This window comes from Salvia hispanica, chromosome 6 (genome assembly GCF_029641045.1).
Source record: "Salvia hispanica isolate PSC_SH4W2 chromosome 6, Shi_PSC_v1, whole genome shotgun sequence".
Classification (NCBI taxonomy): Eukaryota; Viridiplantae; Streptophyta; class Magnoliopsida; order Lamiales; family Lamiaceae; genus Salvia; species Salvia hispanica.
In genome coordinates, this window is record NC_142697.1 from 19,209,026 (window position 1) to 19,226,773 (window position 17,748).

The 17,748-nt window shown below is 32.7% G+C and overlaps 1 protein-coding gene across 11 annotated transcripts; it reads left to right on the top strand.

Annotated features, from left to right (window-relative positions):
- The first annotated feature begins 5,130 nt into the window (after positions 1-5,130).
- On the top strand, positions 5,131-10,912 carry LIP2 (lipoyltransferase 2). Of its 11 annotated transcripts, none has more exons than XM_048107278.2 (5): positions 5,191-5,321; positions 5,667-5,729; positions 7,863-7,918; positions 8,169-8,899; positions 10,488-10,912. In XM_048107278.2, the coding sequence occupies exon 4, from the start codon at positions 8,172-8,174 to the stop codon at positions 8,877-8,879; it is 708 nt and encodes a 235-aa protein (XP_047963235.2). In that variant the 5' UTR covers positions 5,191-5,321; positions 5,667-5,729; positions 7,863-7,918; positions 8,169-8,171; the 3' UTR covers positions 8,880-8,899; positions 10,488-10,912. The 11 variants fall into 11 exon arrangements, with proteins under 11 accessions (XP_047963233.2, XP_047963232.2, XP_047963235.2 ...); XM_089061711.1 differs by lacking the exon at positions 5,667-5,729 and adding an exon at positions 6,448-6,518 and having other exon boundaries at positions 6,631-7,918; XM_089061714.1 differs by lacking the exon at positions 5,667-5,729 and adding an exon at positions 6,448-6,518.
- Positions 10,913-17,748: the final 6,836 nt, after the last annotated feature.

The following is a 17,748-nucleotide window of genomic DNA, read 5'->3' on the forward strand; positions in this document are numbered from 1 at the left end:
AACTGAATTATTTAGGTTGTGTTTGGTTCCAAGAAATTCGGACCTTGGAATTGTCCATTGTTCGGTATCACAAAAATATGTAAATTTGGAATTAAATCCAATTCCACACTTTCCAATTTGATAATTTAAATTCCATAATCGGATCAGATATGTAAACGGGTCATATAAATTGAAAAAATTAGACCCCTCTCGTCTTTTCGCCCTTTTAGCATGGTGTTGTGTCTAATAAAACAACGTCGCATTTGGTTTGTTTCCTTGGAGGTCTTAATTTTTCCTACTCCTTTTTGTATTTCTATTTTTAATACTCTCATTTAATTGGTCGGCCATTAAGTTGATTCTCTCCATAGTTAAAATTATGAGTATCATAATTACTTACTCTCTCCGTCCCCGATTAAAAGTCACACTATGACCGAGTACAGATTTTAAGAAATGTAAAGAAAAGTTTGTTGAAAAAGTTAGTGGAATGTGGGACCCACTTTTTTATATTGGTTTTATAATAAAATGTGAGTGAGATGAGTTAGTGGAATGTGAGACCTACTTACCATTTATGGTAAAAATGAAGTGTCTCTTAATCGGGGACAGATCGAAATGGAAAAATGTGACTCTCAATCAGGGACGGAGGAAGTACAATTTTATAATGCTATTCACTTTTTATTATTATTTATAACACTTGTGTAACAGAAAAATAGAAACCAGTTTAATAATAAATGCATAGGTGTGGTATAATTGTATAAAGAAAAATATAACAAAATATGAAACTGAATTCTTAATTTTGAAGTGCTAACGTACGTCCAATCTCATGCTATCATGTGGTACGAAACATGCAATATTGTAAACACTGAAATGCAATATATTTATAGAAGTAATAGATGGATTTCGGCAAATTGCATTTTAGTTATAGATAGATTGGATTTTTTATTGTTGAGTTTTACATTTTACATATAGACGGTTTAATTTGCATTTTATATATAGACGAATTGTATTTATATGTAATTTATTTTGCATAGTAGACAATTTATGTTAAAATGCAAAACTCAACAATATAAAATGCAATATGCATTTCCGCTAGGGGTGTCAAAATGAATATTGGGTATTGGATACCCGATATCCAAACCCGAAATATATGGTAATTGGATATCCGATACCCGATTTTTTAGGTTTCGGGATCGGGTTTGGGTATATGATTTTTGAATTATTGGGTATCGGTATACCCAAATTACCCGAATTACCCGATTTTCTAATTTTATTTTAAATTTTAATAAATTATTTATTTATTCTATTATTTTAAAAATTAAATAATTAAATTTTAGTAGTTTTTTCTCTCTTAACTTCGAACTACTACAAGTTTGTATAAAAATTCGAACTACAAGTTGTATTTCTAAAAGGTTGTAGCTAATTTTCTTAAAAAAAAACAATTAAAATAAAATAAAATAAAAATCCAAAATTGGGAGTGGATACCCGAGTCGGGTATCCGGGTACCGAAATAATTTTCGGATTGGGTATTAGATTTTAAGAAATTCGAGATCGGGTATCCGCGGGTACCCGATTTGACAGACCTAATTTCCGCATATATAGAGCTTCACAAGTATATTGCATTTTAGTGTTTACAATATTGCATTTTTCGTGCCACATGGCAACACGCGATTGGATGTACACTAACATTCTAATTAAGGATACGCCTCAATACTCCCCTATATTGCATTTAGACAATTTATGTTAAAATGGAAAACTCAACAATAAAAAATCCAATATGCCTAAAACTAAAACGCAATATGTTGAAATCCATCTATCACTTCTACAAATGTATCACATTTTAGTGTTTACAATATTGCATGTTTCGTGCCAAGTGATAGCACGAGATTGAATGTACGTTAGAACTTTAAAATTAGTTAGCATGTTATTAGTATATCCGGACCCTATTATTATAAATATTTCACTTTGAATTTAGTTAGCTAATTAATTAATATCTTTCTAAGTTAAAATTTTTATAGTATTTTTTTTGTTAAACATACATAATTTAATTTTTTCCATAAAATTGTGCTATATTAATATGAGATGTGTTATATTGCTAACTCACTCTTAAATTGTTAACTACAATTAAATGATAGGCATTGAATCATTAAATCAAGTTATAATATATCGATACAATGCAAAAAAAATGCCAATTAGATCATTATAACTAACTTTTAAAAAATATCTCAAAACTTTAAATAATTATAACTATCTCAATTCATATTATTTTTTTACACAAAATATATCAAATAAAATATAATTTTATAAGGATTCTAAGATCTCACTTGTATATGTTCCGATGTCAAAATTTGAAAAAAATGCTTAAATCTATACATATATAAAAGGCGAGTTTTGGGACGTTTTGAATAATAATTTTATACTAGGGATGTAAATGCAATTGAGAAAAACTGAGGCGTTACTTATGTCTAACTCTTACTAATTCATGCGTTTATTTAGATATTTAGATTAGATTAGATTAGATTTAGTTTAATATAACGGTTACAAATGTTAATTTTCAAACGGTTATTAAATCACATAATAATAATAATAATAATAATAATAATAATAATAATAATAATAATAATAATAATAATAAACGTATGTAACTGCCATTTTAGTTTTGGAATTAATGCATGCAATTCAAATTGACGGTTATATCTTTAAATTGGCTGATTTTAATTATAAATGAATACAAGGTTCTGGAAGATGCTCCATTTTTTTACTATAAATAAATGACATTTGATAGCCTATAACACATTCATTATCTTTTTTCCATTCCATTCTTCACGTGACTCGGGTTTTAGGTATTCTTTCTATTCTTCATCAATATTATTTAACATGAAATTAGTTTATGCATGAAGTTATTTCTACATTTGTCTATTGATTTGTTTTGTACCCTCAATTCGCTTTATCAAATGTTTTGTGATTGATGCTTTTCTTAATTGTTTTGATCTATTATATGTATTTGCTACCCTAAATTCAACACTTCATCACTTTATATGCTTATATTTTTTTTGTATTATATTATTGCATGTGAGGATTTTGGTCTTATTCTGGTGTCTTTGATATATATTTATATATTATTTCTATAGCATAAATCTAGGTTCCTATCACATAATTTTTAATAGAAATAAAATTTAAAATTTTGATGTTTTTAGTTCTTACCAAAAGAAAAAAGATTGTCATCATGGAACCACTATACACATTGCTAATTGATCCTTTGATCAACATCCTTCCATTACCATTGCTAATGGAGTACTTTGTGTGTAAAGATTTACACATTTTATTGTAGATTTTAGAGATATTATTCCACAAATTCATTTTCTGTTGTATACCGAGACTTACACCGAGTTGATTGATGAAGGATCATTCAAGAAATGTTTTAATGTTGAATCTTAGGGGGAAAAGTTGAGGCTGTTGAGAAATTATTTGTTCTACAAATTCATTTTCTGGTGTCTACGGAGACACTCTTTATCAAGCAAGAGAGGGATTAGTTATAGACTATTGTTTTTCTTTGTTTACGCCTTTTCCCACTCCTTCGTTTGTTAAACTCATATGAAGGAAGCTATGTTTCTTGAATATTAATTGCTTGAAGTCAAGTGGAGAGGATGAGCTAATATTTTAAATTTTTTTGTTAAGTTGGTCATGCAATTATATTAACATGTATTTTTATAGATTAATATTAATAAATTGTTTATGTCAAAATGATACTCCGTAGCATTTTTCAAAAAATGATTTTGATCTATTGATACGTTTTTGTAGGTTAATTTTAACAAATAATTTATTTTATGTTCTATTTTTGAATATGTATAATTATTTATACTATTATACAAATTAAAAGAATATACAATGTGTCGTGCATCGCACGGGTGAGAATAATTTGAATTGTATGATGGAAAAATATTTCGTCGTGCATCGCACGTGGGTAATACTAGTTTTCATAATAACCAAGTACTTACTACCAGTTTAATGTCAATGTAACTATCATAATATGTCAATATAATACATATACATTATGTTGACATATTCAATTAATCATATTGATATGTTTAGTATACACTATATTGACAATTTGATTTAAAACTCCAATTTTGGTAGTTTTCTTATCTTTTTAAATTTAATTAATAATAAAAGGAAATTACACATGAGAATTTATAAATCATTAGATCTCTACAAATCTTAAGATTTTGAATTAGTTGTAGTTAGCAATTGAGAATTTATAAACCATTAGATCTCTACAGATCTTAAGATTTTGAATTAGTTGTAGTTAGCAATTGAGAATTTATAAACCATTAGATCTCTACAGATCTTAAGATTTTGAATTAGTTGTAGTTAGCAATTAAAAGTTGAGTTAGCAATTGATCACACACCTAAATAATACTCCCTTCGTCCAAACTAAGTTGAGTCGAATTCTATTTTGGGATGTCACAACTAAGTTGAGTCATTTCCTTTTTTGACAAAAAATAAAACATCTAATCACTCTTATTTTATTCCATTACCTACTTTACTCTCTCTTTATTTTCTTACTTTATTTATCTCTCATATTTTTCTACACAATTTTTTAATCTCCGTGCCCAAAAGTTTTGACTCAACTTAGTTGGAATGGAGGGAGTAGTACTATAGTCTATATACACTATATATGAGTTGCGTTATATTGCTAACTTTTTAAGTTGCTAATTCTGCTAACTTATCAATGCAATGCTTTGAAAATGTCAACACGATGACATTAAAATGTCAACATATAATATCTACATAGTATATTGAAATGTCAATAAAATTATGTGTTTACATTTTAATGTAATCGTGTTGATATTTTTAATACATTGCGTTGATGAGTTAGCAACTTAAGAAAATTAACAATTGACCACAACACATAACACATGTATTATACTACTTAGTAATTATAAATTTCATTTCAAATTTCAGACTATTATTTTAGTATATTTAAAAATACTATTTTGCATATATTAATATTATTTTGTATATATATTATTACACTTCCATTTCCATGTTTCAAAAAGTGTGGTTAAACTAATAAAATTTTACTATATGAAGAATCACCTTAACAAGTTAGTAATCAGTAAACTAAACCCAATTCAATGCGACGTCGTTTTTGCACAGCACCATGCTGCTATTATCGTCCACAGCAGAGGATGCACTTCAACTCTCCCTTTGCGACTGCATTTTCCCAATCTTCTGATTCGCCGTGTTTCCTGCCGCCAGCTAGAACATCGGAAAGCAACCCGTCGTCGTGCGAATCATCTGCTCCGCCTAGTTGTTACGCCATCACTTGTGCTCCTGTATCCGAGGTATTGCTCACTCTTCATCTAAATTAGCTCCAATTTTATGCTATGATTGAAGTTCTCAAAATAACTTGTTAATTGCTGTAATTCATGAATACTGTTTGTACTATATGATTTATGTCGATGTTTAGTAATTAGTACTATAAAGTATAAATTTCTCTAGTAAAAGCTGATTGTTTTACTGAAATCGATTTGGTTGTATTGATTGAGAATAATACTCCAGAAACATATTTTGAAAATGGATGCTTTCAGTAGATTGGGAAAATGATACGTATGAACAATGTTTGGTAGATTAGGATGCTTTCAGTAGATTTGGTTCATTCAATGAGTTATGTCCTCCTATAATGCAAGTGTGTAAAAGGGGATTTGGAAGGCTGAATCAGGAGAGTGAGTTATGAAGATGGAAAAACAGAGGTAACCGAGGTGATATAATCACATTTACTTGAGCACATGTCCATAACTATATCATGAAATGCTTGATGTATTGTTTGCAAGTGTATATAAAATTTACATAAGTACTATTATAATAATTGGGCTTTGGCAAGAAAAAGAGCTTCTAATTGATTTAGTACAGCATTATACGGTCAATGCAAACTGATAAAAAAATGACAATATAATAACTTATGAATTAGGTGATACATTTCTGGGATTCCTCTCCTCTCTACTCCCTACCCCAAACACCAAAACAGGCCTCTTCGTGACGTTGGAGGGGATACATTTTATGGGATTTCTCGCAGCAACCACTTTTCATATTGTCGAAGCTTTTGCTCCAATGATTGTCCTGGAAACCATTATTTGTTTATTATTTTTATGGGGTTTCTTTCTTTATATGGTGTGAATTGTGATATGGAGTGTATAAGACAAGATTGAGTTTTATGAATGTTTTTTGATTGAGTGGATCAGGTCCAATACCAAGTCTTGGGACGATAGTGCTACATTGGATCAGTCTCCACTTATGAATCATAGTCATCCTCTTATAACAAAATTGATCTTAGGCTATCTCGAGCTAGTTTAATCTTGATAATCTTAGATCAATTTAATTTGAGTAACATCTCTCCACACCACTGTGCTGCTTATCAAGGCAAGATGAAGTTCTTAAGTATATTCTCTATTTTCTGCATATCAATGGCAGGTATACCTTCTGTTCTGCATTACATAAGTCATAAGCGACACGTGGTGTTGTGGTGCATATTCATTGCATAGGTAGATCAAGTAGCCTTGAAAATAAAGGGGTTTCTTTTCCTTCTCTGTATGTGAACTTGAAAAATTGTGATTCATGTCATGGTATATAATTCTCTAACTATGATGGTAATAGGTGAAGGAAGTATAGCTTCAGAAAGTCAAAGTCAGGACTGTGAAAGTATAGCAGCCAACTTGGACTATTTGTAAGCATCCCACTAGTACTATGTTAAGGACCTTCTCCTTAACTGCGATCTGCAGCGTGTTTGCGGCGATCGAAAAGTGTTCCGGCGCCCTTCGTCGGGTCGGCGGAAATAATAGTTTCTAGTTTTGCGCGGGTTTCTCCCGTCGGGCAACACCATAACTAGGCGGCTGATAGAATACTCCGGCATCCAATCTGGATCGGCGAAGAGAATCCAAATTAGGATTGGAAAACATACGTTATCTTTGGGAGAAATAATAATTCATTAATTGGTTGAATGAATGAATACAATATCTCCTATTTATAAGACTAGAATACGAAGAAACAAATATCTAAACAAATATAGAAAAGATACGAGTAAATCAAAATATAACTAAATAATTGGGATTTCTAAAGATATGATATGAGATCGTATCATACTATTTGTTTGTGTATATAGTAGTACATGTATAATTTGGTCTTCAGTGAATATTCTCTATGATCACGTTGTTTGATAAACTGAAATAAAAAAATTGATAGCAAAATACAACTGAATTACTTACTGAACTTCGTAGGCAGTAATTTTACATTTCTGATATATAAAATGCAGTATACTATACAACATTCAATTGAAGCCTAATTGTTGTTTGCACTATTTAACCAAAAAAATCGCTGAAGAAACATCATCTTATTTAACTTGAGTTACATTTCTCATTTGTATTCATATTATTTGGTCTTCCTTTCCAAAAATTTTCAAAATATACTTTTACTTTTTACAAATTTGATAAATTTCTTCCGCTTCAGAAGCTGAGCTTAACAGATTCATACATTTTCAAACTTCCATTGTTTACAGATTATCGAATCTTTTATGGAATATATATAACAGTCAGTTGATTTTTAGCATATCTTTTTTATAATTAATTTTCTGTTTTATCAATTTAAATTTGAATCTATTTGTTTAGATTATATTGTGTGGATGGGTTAATGATCCAGATATTGAGGTAGGCATCCAAGGTTGAATGTGTGGAGTGGGTATATGCAAGTTATATATGCATTTTATTTTTAAGCCACATACATATATCTCTAATTCTGGATGAAATGGTGAACATGCAGATAAGGTGTTTGCTATAATTTCTAGTTTAAACACCAACATATGTTTTTAACTACTCGTCTCGTGTAAGATACAGTTGGAAGGTTATTATACACGGAAGGCTGCTTATGCTGAACATGGGAGCAAAATAATGTAAATACCAAGTTTCTTTTATTTTTTACAGATTCATAGGCTTTTGTTTTGTTACTTCAACTAAATTGAGTAAAAAATTGTGTTGTTACTCTATTCAGTTTCTTATGACTTTGATGCCTTTTGTCTTTTTAAGCCCAAATCCACAATCTTCCCGAAATTGCTATAAACCAACATAATATTTGATTATGATATTTCAAGTATAGATACCTTGGATGAATATGATATCTATTGAGCATTTTGATTATTTTAGGAAATGAGAGGTCCTAGAAGCATTGAGATATGGAAGATGGGTGCTGTCAATTATTTGGAGGCACTTAAGCTGCAAGAGAAATTGACATCTGATAGAAAAACACACAAGATCAAAGACACCCTTCTGTCTCTACAGCATCCACCCACATTCACTCTTGGCAAACGGCGGACTGTTCACAATGTATTGGTTTCCGAGGCTGAGCTCAAAGCAATGGGAGCAGAGCTTCACTACACCGAAAGAGGAGGCGACGCTACATATCATGGTCCTCATCAGGCCATTTTGTACCCTATTATCTCCTTGAGAGATATTGGGATAGGGGCCAGAAAATACGTGGAGAATCTTGAGTCAACAATGATAGAGTTGGCTTCTCTATATGGCGTTAAAGCTCGTGCTGGAGAAACGGGTGAGACGGGGGTTTGGGTTGGCCGGAGAAAGATTGGGGCGATTGGGGTTCGCATATCTTCTGGAGTTACATCCCATGGTTTGGCTTTCAACATCGATCCTGACTTGAACTACTTCAAACACATTGTGCCATGCGGAATACCAGATAAAGAGGTCACATCTTTGCAAAAGGAGGTGGGGCTGGGGCAGAAGCTTCCTTCTGAACAAGTCATTCATGAGCAATTGGTTTCATGTTTCACAAAAATATTTGGCTATACTGATATTACATGGAGAGACAAAACATCGGTATCCTCGGATGGTCATGAATGAACCGCAACATACTGAAAAGGGTTAGTATTTTTTTTCCCATCTTTGATAATAATATGGTCCTAATAAACGGCCTGCTGAAATATATGCGTTTCCTCTGGTTGGATCAACTGTTATATTTTTGTTTGGCATAATTGAGTTTTAGTTGATTGTGCATCCATGGTTGGTTGGAATATGTGGAACCCTGTTTTGTTTATCACTAAGAAGTTACATGTAGTTGAACCCAAATAATGCGTGTTCACTTGCACTAGTATAAAAAAGAGAAGAAAATCTAATAGGAATGTGTTGTTAGCAGCACATGACTCATGTTCTTTATTCTTAGGGTCCGTTTGGAACACGGAATTGGAATTGAATTGGAATTGGAATTCTATGGAATTGAATTGGAAGGAATTGAATTCTAATTCAGGTCAATTCAAATCCTTTGTTTGGCAAAATGAAATAATTGATCATATGGAATTGAATTTAAAAATTTGAATGTTTGTGAGTTGTGTGTGTACTATGTGTGTGAGTGAGTGTGCTGTGTTTGTGAATGTGTGTGTTGTGTGCGTGTGTGAATGTGTGTGTTGTGTGCGTGTGCAGTGTGTGTGTGTGTCTTTGAGGATGTGTTTAGTGTGTGAGTGAGAGAATGTGTGCTGTGAGTGTGTGTGTGTGTGTATTTTCTGCGTGTGTGTGTGTGAATGTGTGTGTGTAAGAATGTGTGTGAGGATGCATGTTGTGTGTGTGCAAGAATGTGTTGTGTGTGTGTGCAATGTGTGTAAGAAGGTATGCATTGTGTGTGTAATTTGATAAATATTTGGAATTCCACTATTTTTGATATGGAATTCAAATTGTGGAATTGGAGGATTTGGAATTGTAATTCAATTCCAAATCCAAAATTTTTAATTTTTATGATACCAAACAGTAGATTTGGAATTGAAGGCTCCAATTCCAATTCCACACCTCCAATTCCATATCCCAAACACGGCCTTAGAATTGCCTTCAGAAGGATAGTGCATTTGTCCTACTTTGTATCATGGAGTAAAAATGATCAGATAAAATAATACGATTAACAGCAAATTAACTAATAGTAGTAGTAATTTATATTAGTACTTTAGTATTAACTAAGAATTGATTATGATTGGTTGAGAATTTGCAACTATCATACACTAAGTGACCTAAATCAAGAATCTTGTTGTTAATCTTACTAAACAATAGTTTTAGCATATGCAAGTGGGATAGGGTAAAATGGGACAGGTCATGCGCATCCATACATACACTACACACATCCATACATACACTACACACATGTAAATAAACATTAGACATCAGTGTGACTAGTCAAATTGCATTATTTGACTCAAATCTGGTAGCCTGGAAATCAGCCTCAATATATATTCGAATATTTTATAAACAAAACATGTTTCTGTCTGGCTAAAGCACGAGCTCAGCTAGCTACAAGAAATGGGCAAATGCTCACACTATAACTACTACCATTCTCAGCCTTTTGTCATTTCTACCTATCCCTATTTCAGTTTTCTTGATAAAAGATGAGTAACAATCACACAACAAAACTTGTATTTCTATTCTTGATGCTCTTGCCTTTACTCCTCTCTACCTCTGCTGTGCATGTAGCCAATGCAAAACCGCAGTGGAGAAAGCTGTTACTCTCTTCAAATTCACTATTCGTGACCAAAGCCAAATCAAGTGGATCCACGCTGGAGCCGGAGAAAGCAATGGAAAACGGCCTGAGGAAACAGCCTCCAAGCGCTTCAAATCCGACTCAGAATAAATGAGGTGTTGCAGTAGGAGAAGCACAGATCAGATAATGATCTAATTCTGTCATTTTTGCACTTCCCTTTCATATTACTTGTCAGATTTCTTAGCTTAGTTCTTAGCAAGAATTTTGAACTTAGCCTTAGCTCAATAGGATTATCTCTTTTCATTTTTCTTTCCATATAAGAATTCGTTTCTCTTTTTTTTTCTTGCATTATTTGTAATTGTAGGGGTCTAGGGCAAGAATGAGATGAAGTATCTAATGAAACTTTTACTATCATCAAGGATTAATGTTTGTTTTACTTAAAAATTGTAGTACTATCTTGCACTAGGTATGTCGTAAATCTATATATCTTCTTGTTCTAGTTTTATCTTTTGTTTATAGGTATTTATGTGCATTTAGATTTAATCAAATCTAAATATGTAATCATAATTTTTTAAAAGTAAAAATAAATGACGAAAGTTTAAAAGCATTTGCAATTTTGCACTGATCCATGCGGATACCCACAACACAAATCTTGGTTGGCTTCAGAGCTTTACAGAGAGGAGGAATATTTCCTAAAGCATACATGGGTGGCAAAGACCTTTTTTGAATCTTTTGTCTTTACATGTATTGTTTATCTAAAGAATAGATATCATTTCTTCTTTCCCTTTGTTTTATACTTTTATCAAATTAGACCTGACCTATGGTCTATGGAGCAGAGGAAGAAAATGGAATGGTCTACCAGTAAAATGTTTTATATATTGAAATCAACATGAAAACAAAATTTTCCAAGAGAACTGATTTCCAAGATCATATGATTGATTAAAGCATTGAGATATTTGTTTTGTTGAAAATTTGATTTAGAGCTGACTAATTTGATATGTGTTCTATTTGCTCTATATCGAATTTCAAGCATTGAAAAATGAATTAGCCAAACATGTAGTGTGGTTTTTTCAAATGTCTTGGTATCGGGCCTTAGATTTTGCCTACTAGTCATGGGCTGGCCTCAATATATGTATAAAAAAGTTCAGTGATATTCCTGATAGTTATACTATAAGGGCATGATTGGTAGCTAGTAAAAGCCCATACACACACATAAAAGCCCAAACTATGCGGAGTTGTATCACTTTGTCGACTGCTTGGTAGAGGCGGTCGAAATCAGGCGACCCGGCACAACACAGTCGGATCTCAGGGATATCCAAACTAAAATCAGCATTCCTTGCAATTCACTATCCCAGAAATTCTGAGGTATTACGTTTTCCTCGCTTCATCGATTTGTGGTTTATGCAATTTATCCCCAAATTACCCTCTTTTACAGTTGGAGATTTGACCAACAGAGGCGGACCTTCCAATTAGTGTTAGACGGCGAATTATCGACCAATCCGACAACCATCAGGTACGTAGGTCACCCCGAATTGGCCCCTCTCCAATTCCTTCCCGATCGTGTACTTCGACTTCACGTCCTCAAACCGCTTCCCAAGTATGTTATTCGGCTCCAATCTCTGATTCGGAGTGTGGGGAGCTGGAATTGGTGGCGGCGGCGGGTGGTGGCGCTGCCTCTCAGGGATGGGGCGGTTGGTGGTTTTTGGTAAGAGTGATGCTAAATGGCCACATATGGCTGGCCATAATCAGATTTTTAATAGAAAATTGGACCCATTTCAATCAAATTTAATGCACTTAGAGAGTATCAAAATTTCCAAGACTATTCTACCCTTTCCTTATAAATATCCAGAAATATTTTCCTTAGCTCTCTATAAGACACACTCTTTATACGTAACATTTATTTTCTTATTTGCTCAGATTTTTGTTTATAAAAAGAATTAATAATATTAAGTAAATGTAGTGGAGTATAATTTAATATTATAATTAAATATATATATATATATATATATATATATATATATATATATATATATATATATATATATATATATGATTGTGTTAAAATGACAACACCTCTTAAAGTAACATCATACCACCATTCCTAGCCAATCATTTGTACATGTGGACGAATAATAAGCTGCCATGTGGCAATCATAAAAATTGCTCAAGGGTAAATTTTCACGGACTGCAATATCCAATACACTAGACTGCAACTTTTCCCGACTGCAATATCCAATACGCTAGAGATTGCAGTCTAGCGTTTATACTATTGCAGTCTAGCATATATAATATTGCAGTCTAGCGTGGTGTCACATTGTCATTTTAAGAGTGTTGTCATTTTAACGCACCCATATATATATATATATATATATATATATGGGAATGTTATATTGCTAACTCAATACCTAATTGCTAACTACAACTAAATAATAGCCATTAGATATTTAAATTAAGGGCCTAGATCATCAACCACGAAATGTCAATACGATCAACAAAAAAACGTCAATAAAGCCATAAGATTAATTCCATAAAATATCAATAGGGGTATTAATGTCAATTAACTACATGTTTAGTTATAACTAACTTTTAAAAGAAATCCCAAAATGTTAAATTCATATAACATATATCAAATTAAAGATAATTTTATAAGGATTCCAACGATATCATACATGCATATGTTCCGACGTCAAAATTTGAAAAAAAATTCAAATTTTTTTCAATTTTTTCGTAAAGCAGAAATGTCAACATACTATATAAAATATGTCAATATAATACATGTAGAATGTCAATATAAGCAATGGGTTAAAATTCTTAAAGCATTGTGTTGACATTCTCAAAGCATTGTGTTGATATTTCCGAAACACTATATTGACATTTTCATCTAAAATCCTAATTTGGCGTTTTTTTTTTATCTTTTTTGATTTTATTAATAAAAACGAAAATTACACGTGGCAAATTGTAGACCACACGTTTTCTAAAATTCTATGGCCTTAAATTAGTTGTAGTTAGCAATTAAGTGATGAGTTAGAACTTGATCAATATATATATATATATAGGGGCGCATTATGGTCAATAAGTGAAATTCTGTTAAAAATCAAAACAAATCTCAGCCCTTGGATCCTGAGATTGGATGAATGTGATAAGTTACATTATTAGCCCAAAATGCTACATTATCATTATTAGACTAAAATGCTACATTATTGTACTAAAATAGTACATTATTAGCTAAGTTACATTATTTGACTAGTAATCTACATTACTAGATGACACGTGGCAATAATCTAACGGTTACATTACAAGATCCAATGACTGAGATTTGTTTTAATTTTTGACAGAATTTCACTTATTGATCTGAACACGTCCCTATATATATATATATATATATATATATATATATATATAGGGGCATGTTAGGGTGCCACCACCCCTTAAAATAACACCATACCACCATTTCTAGCCAATCATTTGTACACGTGGACGAATAATAAGCTGCCACGTGGCAAAAAAAAAAAAAAAACCAAAAAAGACGGGCAGCAATTTTGTGGTCTTTAAACAACAATTTTTCTTGAACAACAATATCCAACACGTTAGACAGCAATCTATAGATTGCTGTCTAACGTGTTGGATATTGCTGTGTAGCGTTTATAATATTGCTGTATAAGCGTTGTCACGTTGTCATTTTAAGGGTGGTTGTCATTTTAACACAAACCTATATATATATATATATATAGGGTAGTGATAAAATGCAAACCTATATATTGTACAAACTCTAAACTATAATCTGGACCGTTAGAAAATGTCAACAGATGATTAAAATACATCAACAGAAAATGTCAACACAGTTTCAACACATTTTCAACACAACATCAACTGTTGACATTGTGTTGACATTTTCTGTTGATATAATTTTATCATCTGTTGACATTTTCTAACGGTCCAGATCATAGTTTGGAGTTTGTACAATATTTAGAGTTTGCATTTGAATACATCCATATATATATATATATATATATATATATATATATATAGGGTGCACTATGGTGCCACCATAGATAGGATAACACCATACCACCAATATAGTCCGTTAGATCTCATCTATGGACGCCTAGGATTAAGTTTCATGAAAAAACACGGGTTTGCAGTCTACTGTATTAGATATTGCAGTCTACTATATTAGATATTGCAGTCGTGGTAAACTGCAATATTGTTGTGGTAAGACTGCAATATTCAATGAACAACACTGCAATCTGGTAGCGTAAAATTAGAAATTTCCAATTTTACCCCTTCGTGTTTTTACACGTGGCAACATGACAAGCACACGATTTTCAGATCCAATGGCCTAAAATGGTGGTATGGTGTTACAATAAAGAGTGTTGTCATCTTAATACATCCATATATATATAGGGATGTATTCAGGTCAGAACGCTAAGTATAAGTAAAACTCAAAACACTTGCAGTCCATTGGATCTTATGATCTAACGGTTAGATTAATGCCACGTGTCATCTAATGATGTAGAATTTTAGACTAATAATGTAGCTCGGATAATAATGTAGCATTTTAGTTTAATAATGTACAGTTTTAGTCTTACAATGTACATTTCTAGTCTAATAATGTACCTCGGCTAATAATGTAGATTTTTAGTATGATAATGTAACTAATCACAACCATCCAATCTAATGATCCAAGGGCTGTGATTAGTGCTGTGTTTTACACTAAGATGCTGTAAGGACCCTAACACACCTATATATATATATATAGGGGGGGGGGAGTGTTATATTGCTAACTCAATGCTTAATTGCTAACTACAACTCAATAATAGCCATTAGATATTCAAATTAAAGGCCTAGATCATTAACCACAAAATGTCAATACGATCAACAAAAAACGTCAATAAGGCTATAGGATTAATTCCAATAAAAATTAATAGGGGTATTAATGTCAAGTTAGTTATAACTAACTTTTAAAAGAAATCCCAAAACTTTAAATTCATATAACATATATCAAATTAAAGATAATTTTATAAGGATTCCAACGATATACTACATGCATATGTTCCAACGTCAAAATTTGAAAAAAAAATCTAGAATTTTCGTATTTTTCGTACATTAGGGTCCTATTGCCCCCTTAGAGTCTATTTCCTTCTTAATATCAACCATTAGATTAGTATGACGGACGGATTAGATGAAGCCTCACAAAATCATCCCGTGTTGCATTATTAGATTGTTTCTGTGCATTATATGGGTAAAATTGTAAACAACCATGAATTAAAACGGAAGGAGTGAGATTTCAGTGGGATTTTCATAGACCTTCCATCTCCACTCTCTCTCTCTCTCTCATTCCAACCGTCTCACTCCTCAAACCCACGACTCAATCTCGTCTCCCCCAATTCCCACCCATTTCCAAACCCTAGCCGCCACTTCCTCCCACCAAAATCAATCCAGAAGACGATTTTCACCATTTATTCAACCCTCCGACGCCGTTTCACTGTCGAAAATGCACTCACCGTCGATTTTCGTTGTGAAGAGCACCGTGGATCGACGATTCACAACTACAAAGTTTCGGATTTGTTTTGAGCGTGCCGCCGGTCGTCGATTAAAGAGGAACTAACGAAAACGGTATGCTTCAAAAATCCCTTTCTTGAGTTAGAAACACTCCTAATCGTCGATTGTCTACTTTTAGGAGACAATGTAGTAGGCGATTCACAGTTTTTAGCGTCCATTGAACTTCGATTTCGAATAATGCACAAAAGTTGTGGTTGTTTTCTTTTGGAAAATATGAGATTGTGAGCATTTGATTTTAGGGTTCAACCCATTATTGAAGTGTGTAGTTGGTTTGCATAACTGGTGTTTGGTGTAGTGAATGTCATTTAATTTCGTGCATTATGTGCTGGAATGTGAGCATTACTCTATTAGGTTTTTGGCATTATGTTTTCACTGACCATTGGTTTATGCATTACACAAAACACAAACTTATACATCTCTGTTTGCTATTATGTACTACAACATCTAAGCAATGACGAACTGCTTTTGACCAAGCGATTGACGATTTGATTCCAATCGCCTTAGCCCAGAAGGTGCTAAGGCGACTTGGAAATGTTCAGAATTAAGGTTGCTACTGCGCTGTTGACTTCCGCACATAACTCCAAAGGTGCAAACAACCATAGATATGGCACCGAGTTTTGGAAGGAGAGGCCGCCTAAGTTCGTCTTCGAGAAGTGGATCGAAGAGTATGGGCTGAATTGATTTGAGTAGCAGTCATTGAAACGCTATTTACATTATTTTGAACAATGTAGTTTTTTTTGGATAATGCATTTTAGAAGGTAGAAAAGACGACTTATTTGTTGGCCAGTTTTGAACAATACATTGCTCTTGATAACTAAAGCATATATAATGTATGTAATGATTCAAGTAATGCCAATGTACTGATTAATAATGTGAAAAAGGCTAACAAGTTAACTGGATTTTGATGAACACTTGCTAGGCTTGTTAAGGATTAATTGGAGAAATAAATCGAATAATGAACATAATGTGCTTATTGATGACCTGCTCCAGAAATGGAATCTACAACAAGTTTATTCGTTGCTTGCAATAATGTACATATTCGTGAATGATAATGTACGGTAAAAGGTTAATAATGCAAGCTTAATACATTTTTTTGTAATATAAAGTTAAACGCTACAACTAAATAATGAAAACATCTGTAATTGTAATGCACATTAACAGTCTTAAAATGCAAATTTACTATGCATTTAACGTTTAAAGTGATAAGTTAACAGCTAGAAAAAAATAATGAACAATTTCTTCACTTATAATGCACATTAACGTCCAAAAAATGCACATTTATTATGCATAAACTGTTGGTTTTAATAAGACTAGACCGAAAATGAAAACTAACAATGTTTGTAGGTACAAAAAACATCAAGATTTCCTCTTTCCCTTGCAAAGCTCTTTCTCCTTCGCCATCTCTTTAAGCATTGGACAGTTTCTAGAGTCGTGATGGCCCATCTCATAGCACGCCTTACACTGTCTAAGAGGTCTTTTCGCCTTCTTTATAGCCTTTTCTCTCTTTGAAATCAGGCGGCTCGCAGAGCTGCTAGCATGACCCTCGCTCGACTTCTTGCTGCCTTCCCTATTGCATACGACAGAGTACCAAGTAGTAACACCGTCTGTCTTCCTCATGCCTTGTTTGCGCGTATCAAAACCAACAGCGCGGGCATATACATCGTAGAACGCGAAACCAAAATCAAGCGATTG

Coding starts and splice junctions, on each gene's coding strand:
- LIP2 (XM_048107276.2), top strand. CDS start 5,166: ATGCACTTCAACTCTCCCTTTGCGACTGCATTTTCCCAATCTTCTGAT. Junction 5,322..8,168: donor CTTGTGCTCCTGTATCCGAG/GTATTGCTCACT, acceptor TGATTATTTTAG/GAAATGAGAGGTCCTAGAAG.